We start from the raw sequence: 22,295 nt of genomic DNA on the forward strand, positions 1-22,295 counted from the left end.
ATCCCACTCGGGGTGACAAATGCAAAAACCACAGTTGATGGACAGAATGCAGAACAATGTCATACATTCACCCCAGTACAGAGATCTGGATTTAAATCCATCTTTTTTTGCACTCCACACCACCCCAGTTCAGACATGGCCATATGCAAATCAGTCTGACCCTGTGCCTCATGGGAACAGTCCAGCCCCAACTGTCAAGCCATGCCTTCCCTGGACCAGAAACAAGCTTCCGAGGACCGGTTTCTAGCATTCCAGCCATCTCTCTAGGTACACTCAGCTTGAAAATACTCGACTTGCTAGCTGCAATGCTACATCCTTTGCCTCTAGACAAGTTGATCCCTCGCAGACTGTGCTGACTCTGCCCCTCCTGATTCTGAAACTGACCAATGCAGTCACAACGCAGTCTCTTCACTCTTGTCTTATCATGTCTGCCCTGCCAACATTTACTTCGGACCCTTACACCTCCTCACCACCAAATACCCTCACACCCCCTCACCCTCACAACCCTCTCACCCCCTCACACCCCCACCCTCACCCTCACCCCCACTCACATACCCTCACTCACCCGCCTCACCCTCATAACCCGCCTCACCCTCATAACCCACTAACCCTCACACCCCCATACCCTACACCCCCACACGCTCACCCACCCTCACTCACCCTCACTCACCCTCACACACCCTCACAAACCTCTCACCCTCACCCACCCTCACAACCCTCACCATCACAACCCTCTCACCCTCACCCCCTCACACACCCTCACCCTCCTCCTCACTCACACCCCGTCACCCTCCCCCTCACCCCCTCACACCCTAGCACCCCTCACCCACCCCCTCAACCTCACACCCTCACACCCCCTCACACACCTTCACCCTCACACCCCCTCACACACCCTCTCACACACCCTCATTCACCCTCACACAACCTCACCACCCTCACACCCCCTCACCCACCCTCACCAGCATAGCATAACAAAACATAGCATAGCATTACAAAAAAAGCATAGGATAGCAGAACAAAACACAACAAACAGCATAGCATAACAAAACAAACATAGCATAACAAAGCATAGCAAAACAAAACTAGCATAGTATAAAAAAAGTAGCATGGCATAACAAAACACCAAAACATTGCATAACAAAACATTGCATAACATAAAACAAAGCATAGCATAACAAAACACAGCAAATCAACAAAACATAGCATACATAACAAAACATAGCATAGCATAACAAAATACAACAAAACATAACATAGCATAACAAAAGACAAAATAGCATAGCATAACAAAACAAAGCTTAGCATAGCATAACAAAATATAGCATAGCATAACAAAACAAAGCATAGGATAGCAAAACAAAACATAGCATAACATAACAAAACAGCATAACATAACAAAACATAGCATAACAAAACACAACACATAGCATAACAAAACATAGCAAAACACAAGAAAACATAGCTTAACAAAACAAAATATAGCATAGCAAAACATATAATAGCATAGCAAAACATAGCATACCAAACACAACAAAACATAGCATAACAAAACATAGCATAGCAAAACATAGCATAGCATATTAAAGCATAGCAAAACATAGCATAGCAGATTAAAGCATAGCATAGCAAAACATAGCATAGCATAGCAAAACATAGCATAGCATAACAACACATAGCATATCATAAGAAAACACAGCATAGGATAGCATAACAATTCGAAGCATAGGATAGCAAAACATAGCACAGCATAACAAAACAAAACATATGATAGCACAATAAAACATAGCATAGCACAACAAAACATAGCACAGCATACAGCATCACTCCGCACCACCACAGCATCACTCAGGGGCACCACAACATCACTATGCGCTACCACAGCATCAATGAACGCCACAGCATCACTCGTTCGCCATCACAACATCACTCAGCGTTACCACAGCATCAATCTGTGCAACCATTCAACAACACCTGGTTCAAATATGTTATCTCAATGTTTCAAGCTTTATTACAAATGTAACAAAAAGATGTTAATATTTCCCTTCTGGTCTTGGATTTTCGTCACAATAAAATACACTGAACATAATCTTCACAAAAGTTATTTACAAAACTTTAAGCTATTGCCATTATAAATTACAATAACTTATTTAAGTATTAATTATTGAGAAAAAAATTAAAAGCCATTGTTATTTGTAATATCAATACATGTAAGTCACGCAAATACAACACATATTGCATTACAAATGCTATAGGTGTCACATTAGCGAAAGTTATAAGTATTGGCATTGTACATAACAAAGCTATTAATTTCGCTATTTTCAAAAACAAAACAAATAAAAAATGTGTCATTTACAATACCAAAAGCTCAAACTTTCCTAATGCGAGACCTATTGCATTGCAAATGCTTGTTTCCTCATGTATCTCTACTGTTCCTATTATGAAGCGCTCTGAAACCTTCGGTAAAGTCCGCGCTATACAAAAACGCATTAAATATATAAATAAAAAAAAATTCATACACAGTGCGACAAACGCACAGTTCGGCCGTGTGGTCCACTCAGATGATGAGAGTGGTCAGACAAGGCAGTTCCTCCATTGGATTAACTTGCGGGCCAATCATAAACCACCATGCGTTGCCTGACTCCATCATGGCCACTGTTCATTAAGGTGTCCAGTTTACATGCCCAGTATTGGTACTTTACATGTTTTTATTGTAAGCAAAGGAGAGGAGCCAACGACCATGCAGCTAAAGCCGGATCAGAATCTTTTATAGAGTTTTCAGAGCGTCACACATACCACCTACCTATTGAGGAGGAGTGTAGAGAGTGCCAAGAAGAAAAGAATGCAGCAGAATACCGGATACTGGCGGCACGCTTCCCTGATGGCGTCTACGCGTAGCCTTTGCTTCAGCGTTTCCCGAAGCTCTTTTAGAGCTGTCCCCCGTGTTGGGGACTCGTATGACCCCGACATCGAGCCGGGTCACTTCAGCCCGCAGCCTGCAGCCGACCGAGTGTTGAAGGTGTTTTGACACAGCCCCTTCCAAACCAGCCTACCTCACTATATCCCTGACGCGGCTATTCCGGCCAGTGAAAGTGAAGAAGGACTAGCATAGCATTCAATCAATCGCAGCCATCTTTGTGCGTGCCTTCTTTTATGTGTCTCGGGTTTTATTGGCATTCCCATAATGAACAGCGAAGTACTTTTTACAACCTCGATTCGATGACTAACAAAGTAGGAATCGTATAGCATGTATTTAAACAGCTCACGTCACATCTTGAGCCGTCGGGATACACTCCGGACCGTAGAACGTGTATACCCGGTGTTTTCGCAGGAGGTGCTCCCTGCACTCTCCCAAGACTTTGGGCGCTACTGAAATATGCTCAACTGGTCCCGGTGTAATTTTCAGACCGAGGGACACATTCAGCAGCACCTGCACCGTTGTCTGCTTTTCTTCTGAGCAACTTCGTGCTAAAACAAAGGCCGAATTTAAGAGGCCACCATAGCTGCCAAGGTTTCAGATTGCTATGTGTGACATTTTCTTAATTTCAGTGTAATTATGAGTGACATTTCAATGGCTATGAGTGACACTTTCTCGTGAGCAAAATCTAGCAATGAAGACAAGAGAAATATATACATTTCAGAAATTACACCCATTTGAGTAACAAGGAACTCTAAGACGAGTCACATCATAATCCACAAGTTGTATTACTGAGCAGTGCGCCCTGGTCCTGCATGCCGCCCACTACCTGCCAAACCCTACTGGTGGCACCATCACCCCACTCGCAGTTTGTCACACAGAGCTACACTACAGGCTCTGCTGACTCAATGATTCTTGGTGCACTGAGAAGTTATGATGGCAAGCTCCAGTGGCTCTCACAATCACCTGACCCAGATGCGAGCGACTACTAACTCTGCTTACAGTCAGTGGGAAGACAGACTGCTATGTGATGTACAGTCAGTTCTCAGATGTAACAGGGCAGACAGGTGGCAGCTCAGAAGAAAATCATGGCTGTGGCACAAGAAAAAAGATTAACTATCAGGGGTATTGCCAAGCAGGTCTGCGCACATGAACAAAAACAAGAAAAATAAAGATGCACAGTTAAATTCGGACCAAAGCTGAAACTTGCACTCCATGAAAACTTCTCAGAAAACAAGCTGCTCAACGAGTCCCTATGTCGTCTCTGCAACACGTTATGAGATAACTTGCAATTCTAGCATAACGTGATGTGAATACTGAGCCCACAAGCTGCCCAGATGAACAGAACAGAGAGGGCCCTATACACATTTGTTTTCAGAAGTATAACAGGATATATATATCCTCTCCAACCGTCTGGTTCTCCTTTGTCTTCATGAAGGGCAGGTGCAAACAAATTTATCAGTGCTGCACCTTCCCACATCAGTTATGTTTGGGTTTTATTTACACCTGTGCTTAGTCCCTTTAAAACAGATTACATGGTTTAAACAGAAACAAATCTCCATTTCTTAAATTCACTGAACTTCAGAAGTGTACATTCTGATCATCAGTATATTCTATACTTCTCTACTGTTGTCTTACTTCAGCAACCCCTGCTCAAGGCAGACCTTCTTGCACTCCCTACTGCTGCATTCTGGAGGCAGAGGGCGAACGGTCACTCTAGCAGTGCCTCCCCTACTCGCCAATTGATCAAGTTTAAACCAGTCTAGTTTTTCCTAGACCTGCTCTATTGTTGCATGCAGTTATCCAAGCTAAAATCATGTAGTCAACCAGCAGCAGGGCGGCGCGCCATTGCACGCAGCCTTCCACAAGTTTAATTGAACTGTTGCTGCCCGCACTTATTAGTTTTACGCCTACTGCAATTATCACCACAATGTTGATAGCGCCTTTGATGATGCGCCGGCCTCAAGTCAAGTGAGTTACTCAATGCTGGCCGCCTTCTGCCGGTCCAACGCAGGTTTTATTGGGCAGGGAGCAGCAAACCACTACCAGGACTCGCCGACTCTTGAATCCCCCACCGTTTCTCTGACCTGCTAACCACCTTATACCTCACTTCCTCTTGGCTCCTCCAGGACGTAACGAGGCACGGGGTCTCGATCTCGGGCCCCCCACGGTGCCGCACAGCTGCCAGCAGCAGAGTCAGTGGCGTCTGAAAACCGCGCCGCCGCAGGAAATTAAATGTAGCCAGGCAGCAGGGGAGGCAGATGGTAACATTATAGCAATGACTCCAGAGCTGAGCAGTCAGTTCTTTAACTATTTACATACTGTGCCAGAGCGCTGCTGGCAACACACCTCTGCGAGAAGCAGCAGAGCCGGGGCACAGAATATGCTTCATGCGCCGTTTCAGACTGTCATGATTAAAAATGTGTGACAATGCATTTCAGTGCGGTGTTGGGGAACACCACACTGAAATGCGTTAGTGTCACACACGATGCGTGATACTTGGCAGACATGGCCAACAGGCCTGCGTTTGTGAGCATCCTGGCTGGGAGCCTCACATCTATAGAAAATTCAAATTTGTTTGCAGATGCCCCCTACTTTTTGCCCCCATTTGAACTACTAGATGCTTGTTTTCAAGTAATGTACCGGGACCCTGCTAGCCAAGCCCCGCCAGTGCTCTCTCCCCTAAAAAAAGGTACACGTCAATTATTTTTTGGGGGGCAAATTTATATAGCGCAAACTCGACCCAAAGGTATTGGAATTCTTTACATGAGCACCAGTTACGTTACACAAAGACACATTCATTTTTGGTAGGCATGGGGAGATTAAGTGATTTGCCCAGAATCACAGGCTGTTGAGCCGACGCCGAGGCTCGAACCTGGTTCCCCAGGTCCAAAGTCAGCAGCTCTAGCCGTAAGGCTACTTCCTTAATTGTAACCCAATTGGAAAGGACATAGCACCCCTTTAGCAGGGGTACTAAAGAGGGTCCCTATGGGCTGCAACAAGTATTATGCCACCCATTAGGACCCACACACAAACTGCATGCAAACTGCCATTGCAGGATGTGTGAAAGGATGTGAACCATTCCGAAAACACGACATAGCACACTCACTGTGTGCCATGCCAAGGTACACTGCATATACTATATGCAAGTCACCCCATACAGCAGGCCATAGAGCCCTAAGGCAAGGAACATTATATTTGATGGCACATCTGCATGAGCAGTTAGGCCCCTGAGATTTATAGATACATTACTTGATATTGCAAGTGATCAGGCAGCCATCTTAGGACATGTACTGGGCACGGATCATTACGAGTTACCCAGCTATATGATTTCTACACTGAAATCAATGGTGTTTGGTATCAAACACCTTGTCTTAATAAATCTGTACTGATGCCAGTACTGGATGTATTATGACATATACCCAGAGAGCACCTTAGAGATGACCCCTGAAAACCTATTGGTCCTCTAGTGTGTTGGCTGACTGGTATCACCCAGGCTGCCATCACAGGCGAGGTTCTGATCCTTTGTAGGCGAGAGCCTTCGCTGTCAGAGGCCAAAAAGTCTACTCCGGAGGAAGGTGTTCACACTTCCTCCAGCAGGATGGCTAATGAATTAGCATGTCAAGGCCAGAGGATTCAAAGCCTCTGCAGCCTTAAATATGCAACAACGGCTTCCCCCAGACCTGGGGAATGCCACTCCCTGCTGTGAGTACCATTTGGCACGAGAGCAGGTGGGAAAATTTGTTAGTCAGAAGGCATGTCACACTTTCAGGCTAGGTACACCTCTGAGGTAGGCCACCTGAAGTGGACAGTCAAAGAAGGGTTTCGCCATCTTGTTTTTGGTGAAACTAGGAACTCTGGGTCAGGAATATGTCTATTCTCCCCAGGAAGTTGTCATATAGGGGATGCGTCCCGGTTCCTTTCAGCACCAGAGTGAGGCCATAACAAGGCTGTTGCCCACTGTCTCCTGCTGCCCCCTGCTGGCCGCTTAAGTGATCCTTGCTGCCTGACTTCAGGACATCCCGATTTACTGCGCCCAGGAGCGAGGCGTCGTCCCCGCCGCCTGCTGCTACCCGCCGCTGACTACGTCCCCTCCCCAGAGGTCTATTCACCCCTACTTTCAGCCTTGGAGTGAGGCCGGATCTCTGCCTCCCACAAACCGAGGCAGCACCTGGGTGAAAGGTATCTTTGTTGGCTTTGGGTTTGCTGACAATATCTATCCTTGGCTATGGGCACATGATTAACACCCCTTGCATGTCATGACGGCCTCGCCCTGCTCTCCAACTTGGGGGTTAACTCGACTGATTGCAGGATTCCGCCACTTCCCATTCATCCCTTGCACCAAGCCTGTCAAAGACCAAAGGACCTCGCTCTGACGCAGAAGGCGTGGCTCTGAACGATATCTGCCCTGTTCAGTGTCAGAGTCGAGGATGATGAGGATGAGGATGGCGTAGTCAATAGGTGTCGCAAGGAAGCTGGAAGTGGTCTTGGTCTCGCTGCCGGCACAGCCCTGGATCCAGGTAGCCGACTGGCATCAAGGGCCTACCCGACAGTGTGAATTCAGTGGGGCCCCTCCCAAACCCACAGGGCCTAATGGCAGCCCAGAGCGGCCAGGCCACCCTAAAATGAGGTGCATATATGGCCTCCTAGAATTCACGTAGTTGGGCGAGGGTCACTCCGTCTCTGGGAAAATCAGGGAAGGTCAGAGCCAACCCAGTTTGAGGCTCCTCAGAGGCACAAGGCTGGAGTGCCGACGCTCCCTTGTATCATTTGAAGATTTGGACAGACGCAGAGAAGTCAAAGACTTTGTCTTCTTGGAATTCTTTTTCTTGTTTCACTTACCAGATGACTACTTCAACCAGGGCGACGACCATCTGTTGCAGCTTCACGAGTGTTCCTGGGATATTCAACGAGACCGGGATCTTGATCAACTCTTGGTAGTCACATGTCAGGCAGAAAGGAGCTTGAGGAAGCGCTCCCTCAGCACCTTCAGGTGCATGACACCGCAATCCTCGCAGGCCTTCGAATCATGGTCTTTCTTAAGGCACCATAGACAAACCAAATGGGGGTATGTCACAGAACTCTGTGACAGGCTCGACATGGTTTAGAACCAGACGATATCTTGGGAGACTTCTCAAAAGTAGTCAACAATATGCTGGAAAAAAGTCACATAAAAGTGACTGAGTGGAAACTCTTCAGAGATTGGCACTAATGTCAGCGGGCTTAGTTAGCACCTATATAGATACGGCGTAGGTCACTTCTTGTGCAAGTTCCGCAGAAGCAGATCCGAAGGACAAATCACAGGGGTACTGCTTGAAAATTTCCGGATCCAGTCTGGCGCCTGGGAATAATGCCAAGGTGAGGAATCTGCAGCTAGAAATCTCTATCAGATTTAGTGTTTGGTGAGCACAGCACAATCCATCAAGGTTGAGGAGGACATTACCCCCTTGTCACCCTGACGGACTACAGCTTGTCAAAATTTTGAGATGGCATCTGGATCCAGCAGGCCTCTCTCTATACATTGACAATGACCACCATCACAGCAGGTCCTTTCAATGTAGTAAAAGTTTGGTGGACAGCCACATCTGCTTATGAAGGCAGTTCACCAAACTGTATTTTATTCACCTCAAAATCAAACTCCAAAAGCAGGAGTTTGTTTTAAAATTAACAAAAAAACGAAAGACATCCATACCCTGGAAATCTTCTTCCAACTGTGTGGGCATTATTTCTGTCCTTCAACAGCAGTTTTTTTCTGGTGGTGAGGGGCAGGAAAAAATGAGGCATTACAACATCCATCAGTGGTGTAATGTCCTTCCTGAGACACCCTTCTCCATTGGAAGAGGTATTCAGTGAACAGGGGTTCCTTCGATTTAACGTCCCCCTGTCTCTAAATGGTGTGGGTGGGTCAAGGGATTGGTAAGCAGGGTACTCTCCGTGACACTTGCAACACAGTTCCCAGTCTACCAAACTGTAAAGCCGACCACAAGTCATGTGATAAGTGCACCCTTATGCACCAGAAGGCAATCCGAGACCGGGAAGCAAAGTTGTATGACACTAAAAAGCAGAACAACAAAAAGCAGTCTTCACATAGGTCCCACTCCTGTGAGGATTTAACTTTGTTCACTAAGTCCTCTGGTAAGATGAACTCCATGTCCAAACCCAAGCATAAGAAAGCAAAGAATGACTCAACCCCATCCACCCACCAAGGATATCACAATGTAAGTCCTAATGGAAGTCGTGATGCAAGTCACACTTCCTCTAGGCCTCTGGCCACAAAACAGAGACCTCAACTGGTTACAACATGACCCGAATTTCCCTAGCTGTCATCGTCCCCAGAGCAAATGGAGTTCTTCAAAGAGGCCATGCTTCACATTTTTCATCTCCCTCCCTTTTGTGTGCCTTAGAGCCTCACAGAAAGGCAGGGGCCTCCAGTCAGGTCACCACCAGCAGGTTCCTCTGCAATGCCATTTTCCCCTTAGGATTGGTTACCGGGAATCATGCCAACTCCGGTACGTAATTCCACTCTAGCCCCATGATCCAAACCAGTTCCTGTCACCCATGAGGGCACCAGAGGAAGATCCTGTGCAGATGCCAGTTGGACCTAAAACTGTCATTGGCCTTAGCTTGACCAATATCATCCTACAATCATTTCAAAAGCACAACCAGTCATCATGTAGCCTGATACTAACCATTGTCATATGGTTACTGCGTTTCTATATATTGTGTTAAGTTAGCATTAGTTTATTAAATGTTTAAACAACATATTTTCCTTCGGCTTTAGTTTGCACACGACACATAATTGTTATTGTAGCTTTCAACCTAGACGAAAGATGTGATTTATTTGAGAATAATATGTTATTGCTCTGATATCAATTGTGCCTGGTACACTTGGTACCACTGTCTGGACACTGATAACTGCACCCTCTAAGAATAACCTAACACAAGGTTTCTGGGAGGCCTGATCCTCGCACCACATTAGACATAACACAAATAATGTTGCTGCCAACATTGGGCTTTACGCGGGTTTAAGATAGAGTTACAGGGAATGAATCAACACACTTGATGCTTCACATGCAGAGAGCTGGTAGCTGTTGATGTGATCTTCTCCTACTGACATTTATAGGTATGGGCCCGCCCTGCTAAAAACCCAAATGAGACCTTCTTAGATATAATCTAGTATGCTAAATAGGGTGCGCGAAATATAGGTGATACAGATTTCTATAGAGTTTGTATTATAATATGCTATCACCTTTTGCTTACTATGGATTAGTGACTATGCTGATAACTCTGATTTTTATAATATGAATGCTGGTATTATATAAGATACTGCGTTTGAGAACCTTGCATTGAAAAATAAATATTTCAAACTTGCACGTGTGTTCTTTTACTCCCAGTTTTGTTTTGAAATGATTATATAACCAAAGAGTGTTCATGTGTTCCACAATACCTGAGGTAACCTAAGATCATGTTCTGGTTTGTCTAAGTCATTGGTCAGCAAGTTGTGACCAACGAGACACTGTAGCTAGCTCGGTAAGGGGATTTCTGACACTGAGGTGAGTTTTGGGTCATCCTAATTCACTGAGGTTCTAGATCTCTATGCACAGTTCTGTGGGAGAACGGAAACCCTGCTACATGGCGCCCATACGTTGGTGGTCTTATTTCATGACACTCGAGTAGTATATCATTCAGACCTTAACCCCTTCATTCCCGTTTCCGGAAAACGGTGGTGTCAGATAACCTACCTATTTTTAAAATAGGTCTTTTCAAGCTTGAATTCATCTAAAACGGTTTCCTTGAATTACTACCCAGTTGTGCTACGAAGTCTTCTTTGTTTTTTTCATTTTCCTGTGCTGACATGGCACAAGCCATGGACATCCCGCAGCATAGTCGCATTGCGGTGCGTGACCACTTGTGGGCTTTTAATGTTCCTGTGGAAGGGTTGGCTGTGGTTCTGGTAGTGACGGAACATGCTTACCCGTACGAACTCTTTTATTCGTGGGTGACTTTTCCGGCGGTGGACGCTAATTCTGGGGTGTTCCACTCGTACACTGCCTCAGCTGTACTGGCGGCGTATGCTCCGTACAGGGCACTGGAGGTTCCTATTGATGTTTGGCAGCATGGAGTTTGGTTTGGTGGCGCCCTACCACACGCTTTAACCGCTCCGAGGTTGGGTCCTTTGTCCATTCCGGGCACTAATTGGCCCGCTTTGGCTGGATTCACTCCTCACCCTAATCGCGCCACTTGTAACGTGGCTGATCTGCGGCGACTTCATGAGGTCGCAGTGTCAGTGATTAGAGCGCTTGTTCATTACACAAGCCGTAATGTTCAGGACGCGGCCCCTAGGGGTGCGCAGCTTCGAGCGGAACAGGGTGGTTTGAAAATCAGTCCTGTCATGGTGAATTCCATAATGAGCAAGAAGCCCCAGGATAAGGATGATTTTCCTTTCTGGCTTGCTGAGAAATTCGACCAGCTGGAGGCTGTGTTTCCTAATACGAATCCTGGTGAAAAACACCGGATTCTTACACTTAGTTTACCGAAAGATTTGGCCCCTGAACTTGTTGACTGTGAGACTTGGGGTAAGACTTTTGCAGCGGTCTATTCGAGGTGCTATGGCACCCCGTCTGTGACCAACCTGTCTGCGGTCCTTAAACGTGTTCAAGATGATCCCGGACCGGAGTCGGCGGCTGAGTTGGGTATGCGCCTGTGTGGCACCTTTGATATAGTTTGCGATCTGATCCTTGCGAATATCAAGGGGGATGCAGTGAACTTTCAGGTGGCTAACGCTTTGGCGTTAATTCCCGATGCCGAGAAACCCCGTCAGTTAGCAAGGATAATTGTGGCAGCTTATAAAACGGTTGGCCGCAATGCAAAGGGTCTTAAGACTTTTTCTGATAAAGAGAAAAAGCAGCCCCAGGGACAGTCTTCGGAAACGAGTGGTCAACCCAAGTCCAAGAAACAGAATTGGCCAAAAAAGCAGAATCAGGGTAAGCAACAGCAACAACAAACACAGGTTTCTAGTCCTGCGTCTCCGTTGCCTGCGCAGTCGGATCGAGTTTATGATTTGCGCGATGATTAAATCACCTGAAAGGTTTCAGGCTTCTGACCAACGCTCTCCTCGTTCCTTTCAGGACTCATCGGCTCCGTCAACCGGTGGAGGAGGGGGCGGCAGGGGCCGGGGTGGCCAGCAAGGACGTGGTCAGCCCCGCCCGCGTAACGGTGGGGATCAGCAGGAAGGCACTACGCCCAAGAGACCACAGTTTGCCACGAAGAAAGTCGCCGCCTTGACAGCGCATCGATATGCCCCAGATAGTGAGAACGCGGCTTCGGAATCTGACGTGGGCTCTGACCTTGCTGGACAGCGCGGCGGAGATTACCATAGTGAGAGAGGCCCTCCGTCCACTGTTGAAGGTGACAGCGACTGACACTTATGTTGTGATTGAAACGGCTGATACGCATGTTGCTCCCCCTGAAAGACTTTTTGAAATTGTCCTGTTAATTGAAGGTGACATGCAGCGAACTGTAAAAGGGGTATTTTGGGAAAATCTTTCATCTACGTATGACATTTTGCTTTCGGAGGCTGACTAGCCCCTGTGAGAAGTTGGCCTGATATGCAGTGCTCACTATTCTAGTGAACACTATGTATCAGTCCAGACAACCCTTATTGATGATTGGTTGTAAGTCAACCTTATAGACCAGCTATCCTAGTAGCGTGGATACGAGCAGTCTAAGGCTAAAGACTCGAGAGGGCGTGTTAAGCCAGCTGTTATACCATCACATATACCCCTTGAACACCAAGTGAAAGGACACCACACAAGTGTTATGAAAATAAACAGTGTATTTATCAGAATCACAACAGCCCTGTACTCTTTATGAGGACAGGGTACTAAGCACAAAACAAAACTCTTACGAAAATACTTAAGTTAGCACAGTATATACAAATGCCCGAGGGGCACGGAAAACCATATACTCTGAAAGTGGAATGCGAAATTACTAGCAGGTAAGTACAGTACTAATAGGTTTTGGAATCGCTAGGACTTGACTATAGAATCGTTAGATTACTTCTAGGAGGCCCAGGGGACTCGGGTGCAGAGTGTGCACTCTCACGCGTGAAGCGGGACAAAGTCTATGATAGCTAGTAAAAGCAAAGTTAGTGTTCTCGGGCGAACCCGACCTGGTAGGAGGAAAACGAAAGTGGATTCTGACCAATGTTCCCTCTAATTTTTTTCCTCTGTGTGCGGCAGTGGAGGGTCTCTGTGCGCTGCAACCATGGCTATGTGCGCCAGGAACCGAACCTCGCTTGTCTGCGGCGCCAAATGCCACTCATTTTTGGTGCTCTCCTGCCCTCTGTCCCACTCTTTTTTGGTGCCCTCCTGCCCTCTGCCCCACTCGTTTTTGGTGCCCTTCTGCCCTCTGTCCCACTCGTTTTTTGTGGCCTAATGCCCTCTGTCCCACTCGTTTTTTTTGCCCTTCTGCCCTCTGTCCTATCGTTTTTGGTGCCCTTCTGCCCTCTGCCCCACTCGTTTTTAGTGCCCTTCTGACCTCTGTCCCACTCGTTTTTGGTGCCCTTCTGCCCTCTGTCCCACTCGTTGTTGTGCCTTTATGACCTCTTGCCCTCTGTCCTATCGTTTTTGGTGCCCTTCTGCCCTCTGCCCCTCGTTTTTGGTGCCTTTCTGCTCCCTGCTCCCTGGTGTCCGTCCCTCCTCCCTAGTGTCCGTCCCTGCTCCACTGTGTCTGTCCCTGCTCCATGGTGTCTGTCCCTGCTCGCTGGTGTCTGTCCCTGCTCGCCGGTGTCTGTCCCTGCTCGCTGGTGTCTGTCCCTGCTCCCCGGTGTCTGTCCCTGCTCCCCGGTGTCTGTCCCTGCTCCCTGGTGTCTGTCCCTGCTCCCCGGTGTCTGTCCCTGCTCCCTGGTGTCTGTCCCTGCTCCCCGGTGTCTGTCCCTGCTCCCCGGTGTCTGTCCCTGCTCCCCGGTGTCTGTCCCTGCTCCCCGGTGTCTGTCCCCGCTCCCCGGTGTCTGTCCCTGCTCCCTGGTGTCTGTCCCTGCTCCCTGGTATCTGGTCCTGCTCCCTGATGTCTGTTCCCGCCCTGGTGTCTCTCCCTGCTCCCTGGTGTCCGTCCCTGGTGTCTGTCCCTACTCCCCGGTGTCTGTCCCTGTTCCCCGGTGTCCGTCCCTGGTGTCTGTCCCTACTCCCTGGTGTCTGTCCCTGCTCCCTGGTGTCTGTCCCTGTCCCTGGTGTCTGTCCCTGCTCCCTGGTGTCTGTTCCTGTGTCTGGTGTCTGTCCCTGATCCCTGGTGTCCGTCCCTGCTCCACTGTGTCTGTCCCTGCTCCCTGGTGTCCGTCCCTCCTCCCTGGTGTCCGTCCCTGCTCCACTGTGTCTGTCCCTGCTCCATGGTGTCTGTCCCTGCTCCACGGTGTCCGTCCCTGCTCCCCGATGTCTGTCCCTGCTCCCTGATGTCTGTCCCTGCTCCCTGATGTCTGTCCCTGCTCGCTGGTGTCTGTCCCTGCTCGCTGGTGTCTGTCCCTGCTCGATGGTGTCTGTCCCTGCTCGCTGGTGTCTGTCCCTGCTCGCTGGTGTCTGTCCCTACTCGCTGGTGTCTGTCCCTGCTGCCTGGTGTCTGTCCCTGCTCGCTGGTGTCTGTCCCTGCTCCACAGTGTCTGTCCCTGCTCCCTGGTGTCCGTCCCTGATGTCTGTTCCTGCTCCCCGGTGTCTGTCCCTGCTCCCCGGTGTCTGTCCCTGCTCCCCGGTGTCTGACCCTGCTCCCCGGTGTCTGTCCCTGCTCCCCGGTGTCTGTCCCTGCTCCCTGGTGTCTGTCCCTGTTCCCTGATATCTGTTCCTGCTCCCTGATGTCTGTTCCTGCCCTGGTGTCTGTCCCTGCTCCCTGGTGTCTGTCCCCGCTCGCTGGTGTCTGTCCCTGCTCCACAGTGTCTGTCCCTGCTCCCTGGTGTCCGTCCCTGGTGTCTGTCCCTGCTCCCCGGTGTCTGTCCCTGCTCCCCGGTGTCTGTCCCTGCTCCCCGGTGTTTGTCCCTGCTCCCCGGTGTCTGTCCCTGCTCCCTGATATCTGTTCCTGCTCCCTGATGTCTGTTCCCGCCCTGGTGTCTCTCCCTGCTCCCTGGTGTCCGTCCCTGGTGTCTGTCCCTACTCCCCGGTGTCTGTCCCTGCTCCCCGGTGTCCGTCCCTGGTGTCTGTCCCTACTCCCTGGTGTCTGTCCCTGCTCCCTGGTGTCTGTCCCTGCTCCCTGGTGTCTGTCCCTGTCCCTGGTGTCTGTCCCTGCTCCCTGGTGTCTGTTCCTGTGTCTGGTGTCTGTCCCTGATCCCTGGTGTCCGTCCCTGCTCCACTGTGTCTGTCCCTGCTCCCTGGTGTCCGTCCCTCCTCCCTGGTGTCTGTCCCTGCTCCACGGTGTCGTCCCTGCTCCCCGTTGTCTGTCCCTGCTCCCTGATGTCTGTCCCTGCTCCCTGATGTCTGTCCCTGCTCGCTGGTGTCTGTCCCTGCTCGCTGGTGTCTGTCCCTGCTCGCTGGTGTCTGTCCCTGCTGCCTGGTGTCTGTCCCTGCTCGCTGTTGTCTGTCCCTGCTCCACAGTGTCTGTCCCTGCTCCCTGGCGTCCGTCCCTGATGTCTGTCCCTGCTCCCCGGTGTCTGTCCCTGCTCCCCGGTGTCTGACCCTGCTCCCCGGTGTCTGTCCCTGCTGCCCGGTGTCTGTCCCTGCTCCCTGGTGTCTGTCCCTGTTCCCTGATATCTGTTCCTGCTCCCTGATGTCTGTTCCCGCCCTGGTGTCTCTCCCTGCTCCCTGGTGTCTATCCCTGGTGTCTGTCCCTACTCCCTGGTGTCTGTCCCTGCTCCCCGGTGTCCGTCCCTGGTGTCTGTCCCTACTCCCTGGTGTCTGTCCCTGCTCCCTGGTGTCTGTTCCTGTGTCTGGTGTCTGTCCCTGATCCCTGGTGTCTGTCCCTTCTCCCCGGTGTCTGTCCCTGCTCCCCGGTGTCTGTCCCTGCTTCCCGGTGTCTGTCCCTGCTCCCTGGTGTCTGTCCCTGCTCCCTGGTGTCTGTCCCTGCTCCCTCATTTCTGTCCCTGCTCCCTGGTGTCCGTCCCTGGTGTCCGTCCCTGCTCACTGGTGTCTGTCCCTGCTCCCTGATGTCTGTTCCTGCTCCCCGGTGTCTGTCCCTGCTCCCTGATGTCTGTCCCTGCTCCCTGATGTCTGTCCCTGCTCCCTGGTGTCTGTCCCTGTCCCTGGTGTCTGTCCCTGCTCCCTGGTGTCTGTTCCTGTGTCTGGTGTCTGCTCCCTGGTGTCTGTCCCTGGTTTTAGTTCGGTTGTTAACCGAGGCCTTTCCATTTTTACTAAAATGATATATATATATATATATACTATTTTTATAAGGACTTTCAACCTGCTCTCTTCACAATGGCCTGTTATGTTTGTCATTCGCATTTTATTACGCACACTATCCTGTAAAACATGGATCAATGTGGGTCAGCACGTTTTACCATTTCAAAAATATTTTTGAAGGCCCAGGTGTTTCTCCAGCAATACCTTTTTCAAAAATCTTGTTAATTTTTACTGTCCGTGTGAGTTACATTCAGTCGTCTGTGTTTTCGTCTATTCTAATGGTCTTGATGATCGTTCCTCTCCCTTACAGGACAGGAGAGCTGGAGGAAGGCAACGCAACACAAAGGATCACAAACAGCCCCTCAGTAGTGCACAATGACGATTCTTACAGGGCACAGCTGCGGGGCTGATTGTAGGTCCTTTGCATTTGTATTCGTGTTAATTGCAGCACGGGGGGGGGGCTACAATTAACATTAATACAAAAGGTTCACAATCAGCCCCGCAGCTGTGCGGTGTTAGAAACGGAATGCAGAGAAATGGAGAGTGTCAAACACAGCATGTGCTAAAGCACACGCTGTGTTTGAGACTGCTTTTTTATTTTTTTCAATCTTCCGCAACGAGGAAATTGCACTTTTTCACGCCGCTCGCATTTTAAAAGCGGCGGCGCGAACGGTGTTGCTGGAGTGCGCGGTAAATTCAGCAACCTGCGCGCTCAGGGTGACTTCTCTGCGCGCGCGCTCACCCGCGCAGCTTGTTGGGAACAGTGATTCTGACCCTTGGATAGTGAGGCTATGCTGGGGCACCGAAATGCCGAAGTTACCTAGCCCAGGAGCTGCAGCTGCATAGGTCTCAAAAGACGTTGGGAATCCTTGTAGACGGACCAGGAGCCTGGAAGAAAGATGCTGGCAGGCGACCAGTGAAGAGAGTTCGAGTTGATCCAAGCCTGGATCTGGAAGATGGATGACACCTGAAAGCAGAGGGGACCAAGTTCGTGACTACTAGCCAGTAGTCAGGTGGCACCAGGAGGGCACCGGATGGTAGTCACCTCGACTAGGTGAGTGGGCGACGCTGGGCTCTGCAGAAATCACGGACCAGGAGGCGTTGTCGGCAACCAGGATGGAGGAGCGAGCTGTCCCACGATGGATGAAGCTGTCGGCGTCGCTGGACCCAGGATTGGGCAACAAAGCCTTGGCTAATTCAAGCCCACGCGGTGGACCTAAAATGGCGTCTTGAGTGGACCAGGAGGGTCCGGGGTGCTCCTCTTTTGGAAGGGAGCAAGGGCCAATCTGGAGCAACCAGACCAGCAGCAGTGATGTCGTCGGGCGTCGTTAAGAAGGCCACAAGCCAGCGGGCTAGTAGCCAAACAACGCGGTGAGCAGCAAAAAGCAGAAGGGCCCCACGCAGATCGTGGAGATGCTGGGAGGCTGTACTTCGGTGCTGGAGCTGCTCAGGGTCGGGGCTTCTCGGACCCCAAAGCACTCACCAGACTATCCCTCGGCGGTCGTGCTGGAAAGAAGTCGTGCAGTCTTGAAGATGGCCGGTCCCTCGAGGTCTCGTCGCACTCACGGTTCTCAGCTTTGCTGTAGAGGTGAGTAGAGGTCAGAGGTGCCAGGGAAGCCGGTTCTCGTCGAGCTGGGCAGTCGGATTCGGGAGGAAGGACTTGCAGCAGACCGCAGTGTTCTTAAGATGGTGCCTGCGGATGCAGGGTGACTACTCCTTAGTCACAAGGGAGAATCTTGAAGAAAAAATCTTGAAGTCCTTTCGAAGAAAGTCGTGTCTTGATTCCAAAGATGATCTAATTTGGAAGGGGGCCCGCTCCTAACTTTATACTAGGAAAAGGGGCTGACCCGGTGACTAGGTCCTGCCTATGGGTGGGACAAGGAGGGGGGTGGTTACACCCCTCTCCCATGCCGGACTTTCCCCAGGCCAGGGGCTGGTGTGCCCCTGGAACTGGTTCTGGCCGGCCTATGCGTTGTGAGCACCGGGGTGTCACTCAGCAGTCACCTTCCTGTAAACCCCTGCCTACCCAGGATACACAAAACCCTGTCTGGGATGGTGCTAGCACCGCCCCGGACAGGAAACCCTTTGTCCAAGCTCTCCTCGCTGGAAGGACTCCCAGCAGCAGGAGGTCAGACTCGTGTCTGTGGTGGCAGCATCCATTTTGTGGAGCGGAGGCTTCGTTTAACTTTAACCGGGGTTCACAGTTACATACATGTCGTGTCCCTTTAGAAGGGTGGAATGCTAACCCCGTCGCCAGAATTGGCGAGGGGTTAGTATTCCAATTCGTATGACACCTTACTCGACATGTTTTGATAAAGCAATACCAGAGATAGCATATAACCGCGAGGATTATAATGCACTTAAGAGTATATGGTATGCGTTATCATGGAACAGCTATTAGGACTTGGTTCCGCAAGCTGCAAACGGGCTCAGCTCATGCCAGAGCACCATTTCACACGATTCCATGCACTCTGCCTTCAGGATTGTTAAGGCCTGCCATAGGAGTGACTGATAGGAATCTGTGTGTCCATTTTTAGGGTTAGATATAGGTATACTATATCTACAGCAAAGGGTGATTACACGACTTTGCCCCAGCTGTCATGCAGCCAGTTGTGTCAGATTTAGGAGGCCAGCCAGGGGTGGCATAATACATGCTTCAGCCCCTGGTAGGCCCTGGGTACACCTATGCCCTGAGTTACAGGGTCTGATAAGGTGGCCCAGTACCAATTGGTAAATGCACCTAGAGTACATGTCGTAATTTAGAGAGAGAACAGCCAGGCTGTGGGTCTGATTGGCAGGCCCACAGCCAGAGAAAGTCGTAAACCAGTGAAACAAAAGCAAAAAATCTGGGTGATCATAGGATTGCAGACCCTACTCTCCTACATGACCCCCCCCCAAACTTTGGGACAATAAGCTAACCTTGACCAGGTGAGTCTTCTTGTTCTAAGTGGAAATATCTGGAGAGCCCATCGGCATTGCCATGATCAGTACCAGGTCTATGTTCCACTGTAAAGTCCATCCCCTGTAGGGAAATGGACCACCTAAGCAGTTTGGGGTTTCACCCTTCATCTGATTTAGCCACAAGAGGGGCTTATGATCGGTCTGAATCTTGAAGTGAGTGCCAAACAAGTATGGCCTCAGCTTCTTCAGGGCCCAAACCACAGCAAAGGCCTCCCTCTCAATAGCTGACCAATTCTTCTCTCTGGGGGTCAGCCTTCTGCTTATAAAAGCAATGGGCTGGTCTTGACCATCAAAATTCAGTTGAGATAGAACAGCTCCCACACCCAACTCAGAAGCATCTGTTTGGACAATGAATGGTTTGGAGTAGTCTGGACTCTTGAGGATAGGTGCTGTGCACATGGCCTGCTTTAGGTCATCAAATGCTTTTTGACAGCCTGCTGTCCACTGAACCTTTTTTGGCATTTTCTTACTTGTCAGTTCATTTAATGGAGTCACAATTGATCCATAGTTCCTGACAAACTTTCTGTAGTAACCAGTCAGGCCCAAGAAAGCTCGAACCTGAGTCTGGGTGGTTGGAGGAGCCCAGTCCCTGATTGACTGTATTTTGCTCTCCAGTGGTTGAATTTGGCCTCCACCTACAAGGTGGCCCAGGTACACAACCTGTGTCTGCCCTATCTGGCACTTGGTGGCCTTGATAGTGAGGCCTGCTGCTTGCAGAGCCTCTAACACTTTCCTCAGGTGGACCAGGTGATCCTCCCAGGTGGAGCTAAAGACAGCAATATCATCAAGATATGCTGCACAGAAGTCATCCAGCCCAGTGAGAACATGATTCACCAACCTTTGGAAGGTGGCAGGTGCATTTTTCAGACCAAAGGGCATTACCACAAACTGATAATGTCCACCAGGGGTTGAAAATGCTGTCTTGGGCTTGGCATCCTCAGCTAACCTGATTTGCCAATACCCAGCTGTCAGGTCAAATGTACTTAAGTAGTTGGCAGAAGCCAATCTATCTATAAGTTCATCTCCCTTGGTATTGGGTGGGCATCAGTCTTAGTGACTGCATTGAGACCCCTGTAGTCTACGCAGAACCTCATCTCTTTCTTACCACCCTGGGTGTGAGGTTTTGGCTCTAGAACTACTGGACTAGCCCAAGGGCTATCTGAGGGTTCAATGACTCCCAACTCCAACATTTTCTGCACTTCAGTTTTGATGCAGTCTCTAACATGATCAGGCTGCCTGTAGATTTTACTCTTGACTGGCAAGCTGTCACCAGTGTCAACCTCATGGGTACACCAATTGGTCTGACTGGGTGTCAGAGAGAACATATGTCTGAAAGACTGAAGAACCTGTTTACAGTCTTTCTGCTGATGCTCAGAGAGGCTGCCACAAAAGACAACACCATCTACTGACCCATCATCAGGATTCTGAGTGAGCAGGTCTGGGAGAGGGTCACTCTCTTCCTCCTGTCCCTCATCTATGGCCATGAGCAAGCTCATGTCCTTCCTGTCGACATATGCTTTGAGCCTGTTGACATGGAGCACCCTGTGGGGGCTCCTGGGAGTTCCAAGGTCCACCAGGTAGGTGACCTCTCCCTTTTGCTCAAGAATTGTGTGGGGCCAGACCATTTGTCTTTGAGTGCTGCTGGGGCCACTGGCTCCAACACCCACACCTTCTGTCCAGGCTGATAAACAGTCAGGACATCCTTTTGGTCATGCCAAGCTTTTTGGCGTTCTTGACTGGCCTTAAGGTTTTCAGATGCCTTCTCCATATACTCAGCCATCCTGGAGCGGAGACCAAGTACATAGTCCACTATGCTGGTTTCAGGCTTTTTGAGAGGTCTCTCCCATCCTTCCTTCACCAAGCACAGGGGTCCTCTTACAGGTTGCCCATACAAAAGTTCAAAAGGGCTGAAGCCAACTCCCTTCTGTGGGACCTCTCTGTAAGCAAACAGAAGGCAGGGAATCAGGACATCCCATCTACGCCTGAGCTTTTCAGGTAGTCCATGAATCATCCCTTTTAGGGTCCTGTGGAACCTTTCAACACGCCCATTGCACTGTGGGTGATAGGGTGTGGTGAACTTGTAGTTGACACCACATTCCTTCCACATAGCAGTTAAGTAGCTTGACATGAAGTTTGCACCTCTGTCAGAGACAACCTCCTTAGGGAAGCCCACTCTGGAGAACACTCCAACTAGGGCCCTTGCCACTACAGGTGCTGTAGTGGTCCTAAGTGGAATAGCTTCAGGATACCTGGTGGCATGATCCACTACCACCAGTATAAACTTGTGCCCTGATGCTGTCTGGGGTTCCATTGGACCAACAATGTCAATCCCCACTCTTTCAAAGGGCACCCCCACCACAGGCATTGGTATAAGGGGGGCCTTTGTTGTGCCACCTGACTTACCACTGGCTTGGCAAGTGACACGGGAGCGACAAAACTCCTTGGTATCCTCATTCATGTGAGGCCAGTGAAAGTGTGTGACAAGCCTGTCCCAAGTCTTCGTCTGGCCTAAGTGACCTGCTAAGGGAATCTCATGAGCCAAGGTAAGGAGGAAACCTCTCTGAGACAAGGGGATAACCAGCCTCCTGGTCATGCCAGGCTTGGGGTCTCTTGCCTCAGTGTACAGGAGTCCATCTTCCCAGTATACCTTGTGGGTACCTGTGGCGTTCCCAGCAGCCTCAGCAGCAGCCTGCTGTCTGAGGGGTTCAAGGGAAGGGCAGTCTAACTGTTCCTTCCCCAGGTCTTCCCTTGAGGGGCCACCTGAACCCAGAAATTCAACTTGATCAAGTTTGAACTCTTTAGGCTCAGTTCCCCTCAATTCCTGTAGGTCAGCCTCCTCTGAGACTTGATCCACAACCTGGGGCAAGCGTGAAGGCAATGCCTTAACCCTACTGCTCTTCTTCTTGGAAGGTGTCTGGTCCATTGTTCCAGGATCCAGCACCTGTTCAGTGGGGCATCTTCTGGCCTGTGACCTAGTCACAGCAAGCACATGTGCTGGCAAGCCTAACATCTCCATGTGAGTCCTATGCTCCACTTCTGACCATTGTGATGACTCCAAATCATTGCCCAACAAACAATCCACTGGGAGGTCTGAACTAACTACA

At 49.8% G+C, this 22,295-nt stretch overlaps 1 protein-coding gene across 12 annotated transcripts in view; it reads right to left on the reverse strand.

Moving 5' to 3' along the window:
• SNX14 (sorting nexin 14) overlaps window positions 1–22,295 on the reverse strand; it is a 1,106,650-nt gene that overhangs the window by 719,295 nt on the left and 365,060 nt on the right. For 6 of the 12 annotated variants that reach the window (XM_086926577.1, XM_086926576.1, XM_086926575.1 and 3 more), the window contains exon 1: window positions 2,801–3,073. The exons of 2 other annotated variants lie outside the window; for them this stretch is intronic. In XM_086926577.1, coding sequence (XP_086782703.1) covers window positions 2,801–2,967 — 167 coding nt within the window. In that variant the 5' untranslated portion in view covers window positions 2,968–3,073. Of the gene's footprint in view, window positions 1–2,800; window positions 3,080–22,295 lie in introns of those variants that run through there. 4 more of the 12 variants (XM_086926585.1, XM_086926584.1, XM_086926579.1 and 1 more) reach the window with 3 other exon arrangements.

The sequence above is a fragment of the Lissotriton vulgaris genome, chromosome 6 (genome assembly GCF_964263255.1).
Source record: "Lissotriton vulgaris chromosome 6, aLisVul1.2, whole genome shotgun sequence".
In the NCBI taxonomy this organism is placed as follows: domain Eukaryota; kingdom Metazoa; phylum Chordata; class Amphibia; order Caudata; family Salamandridae; genus Lissotriton; species Lissotriton vulgaris.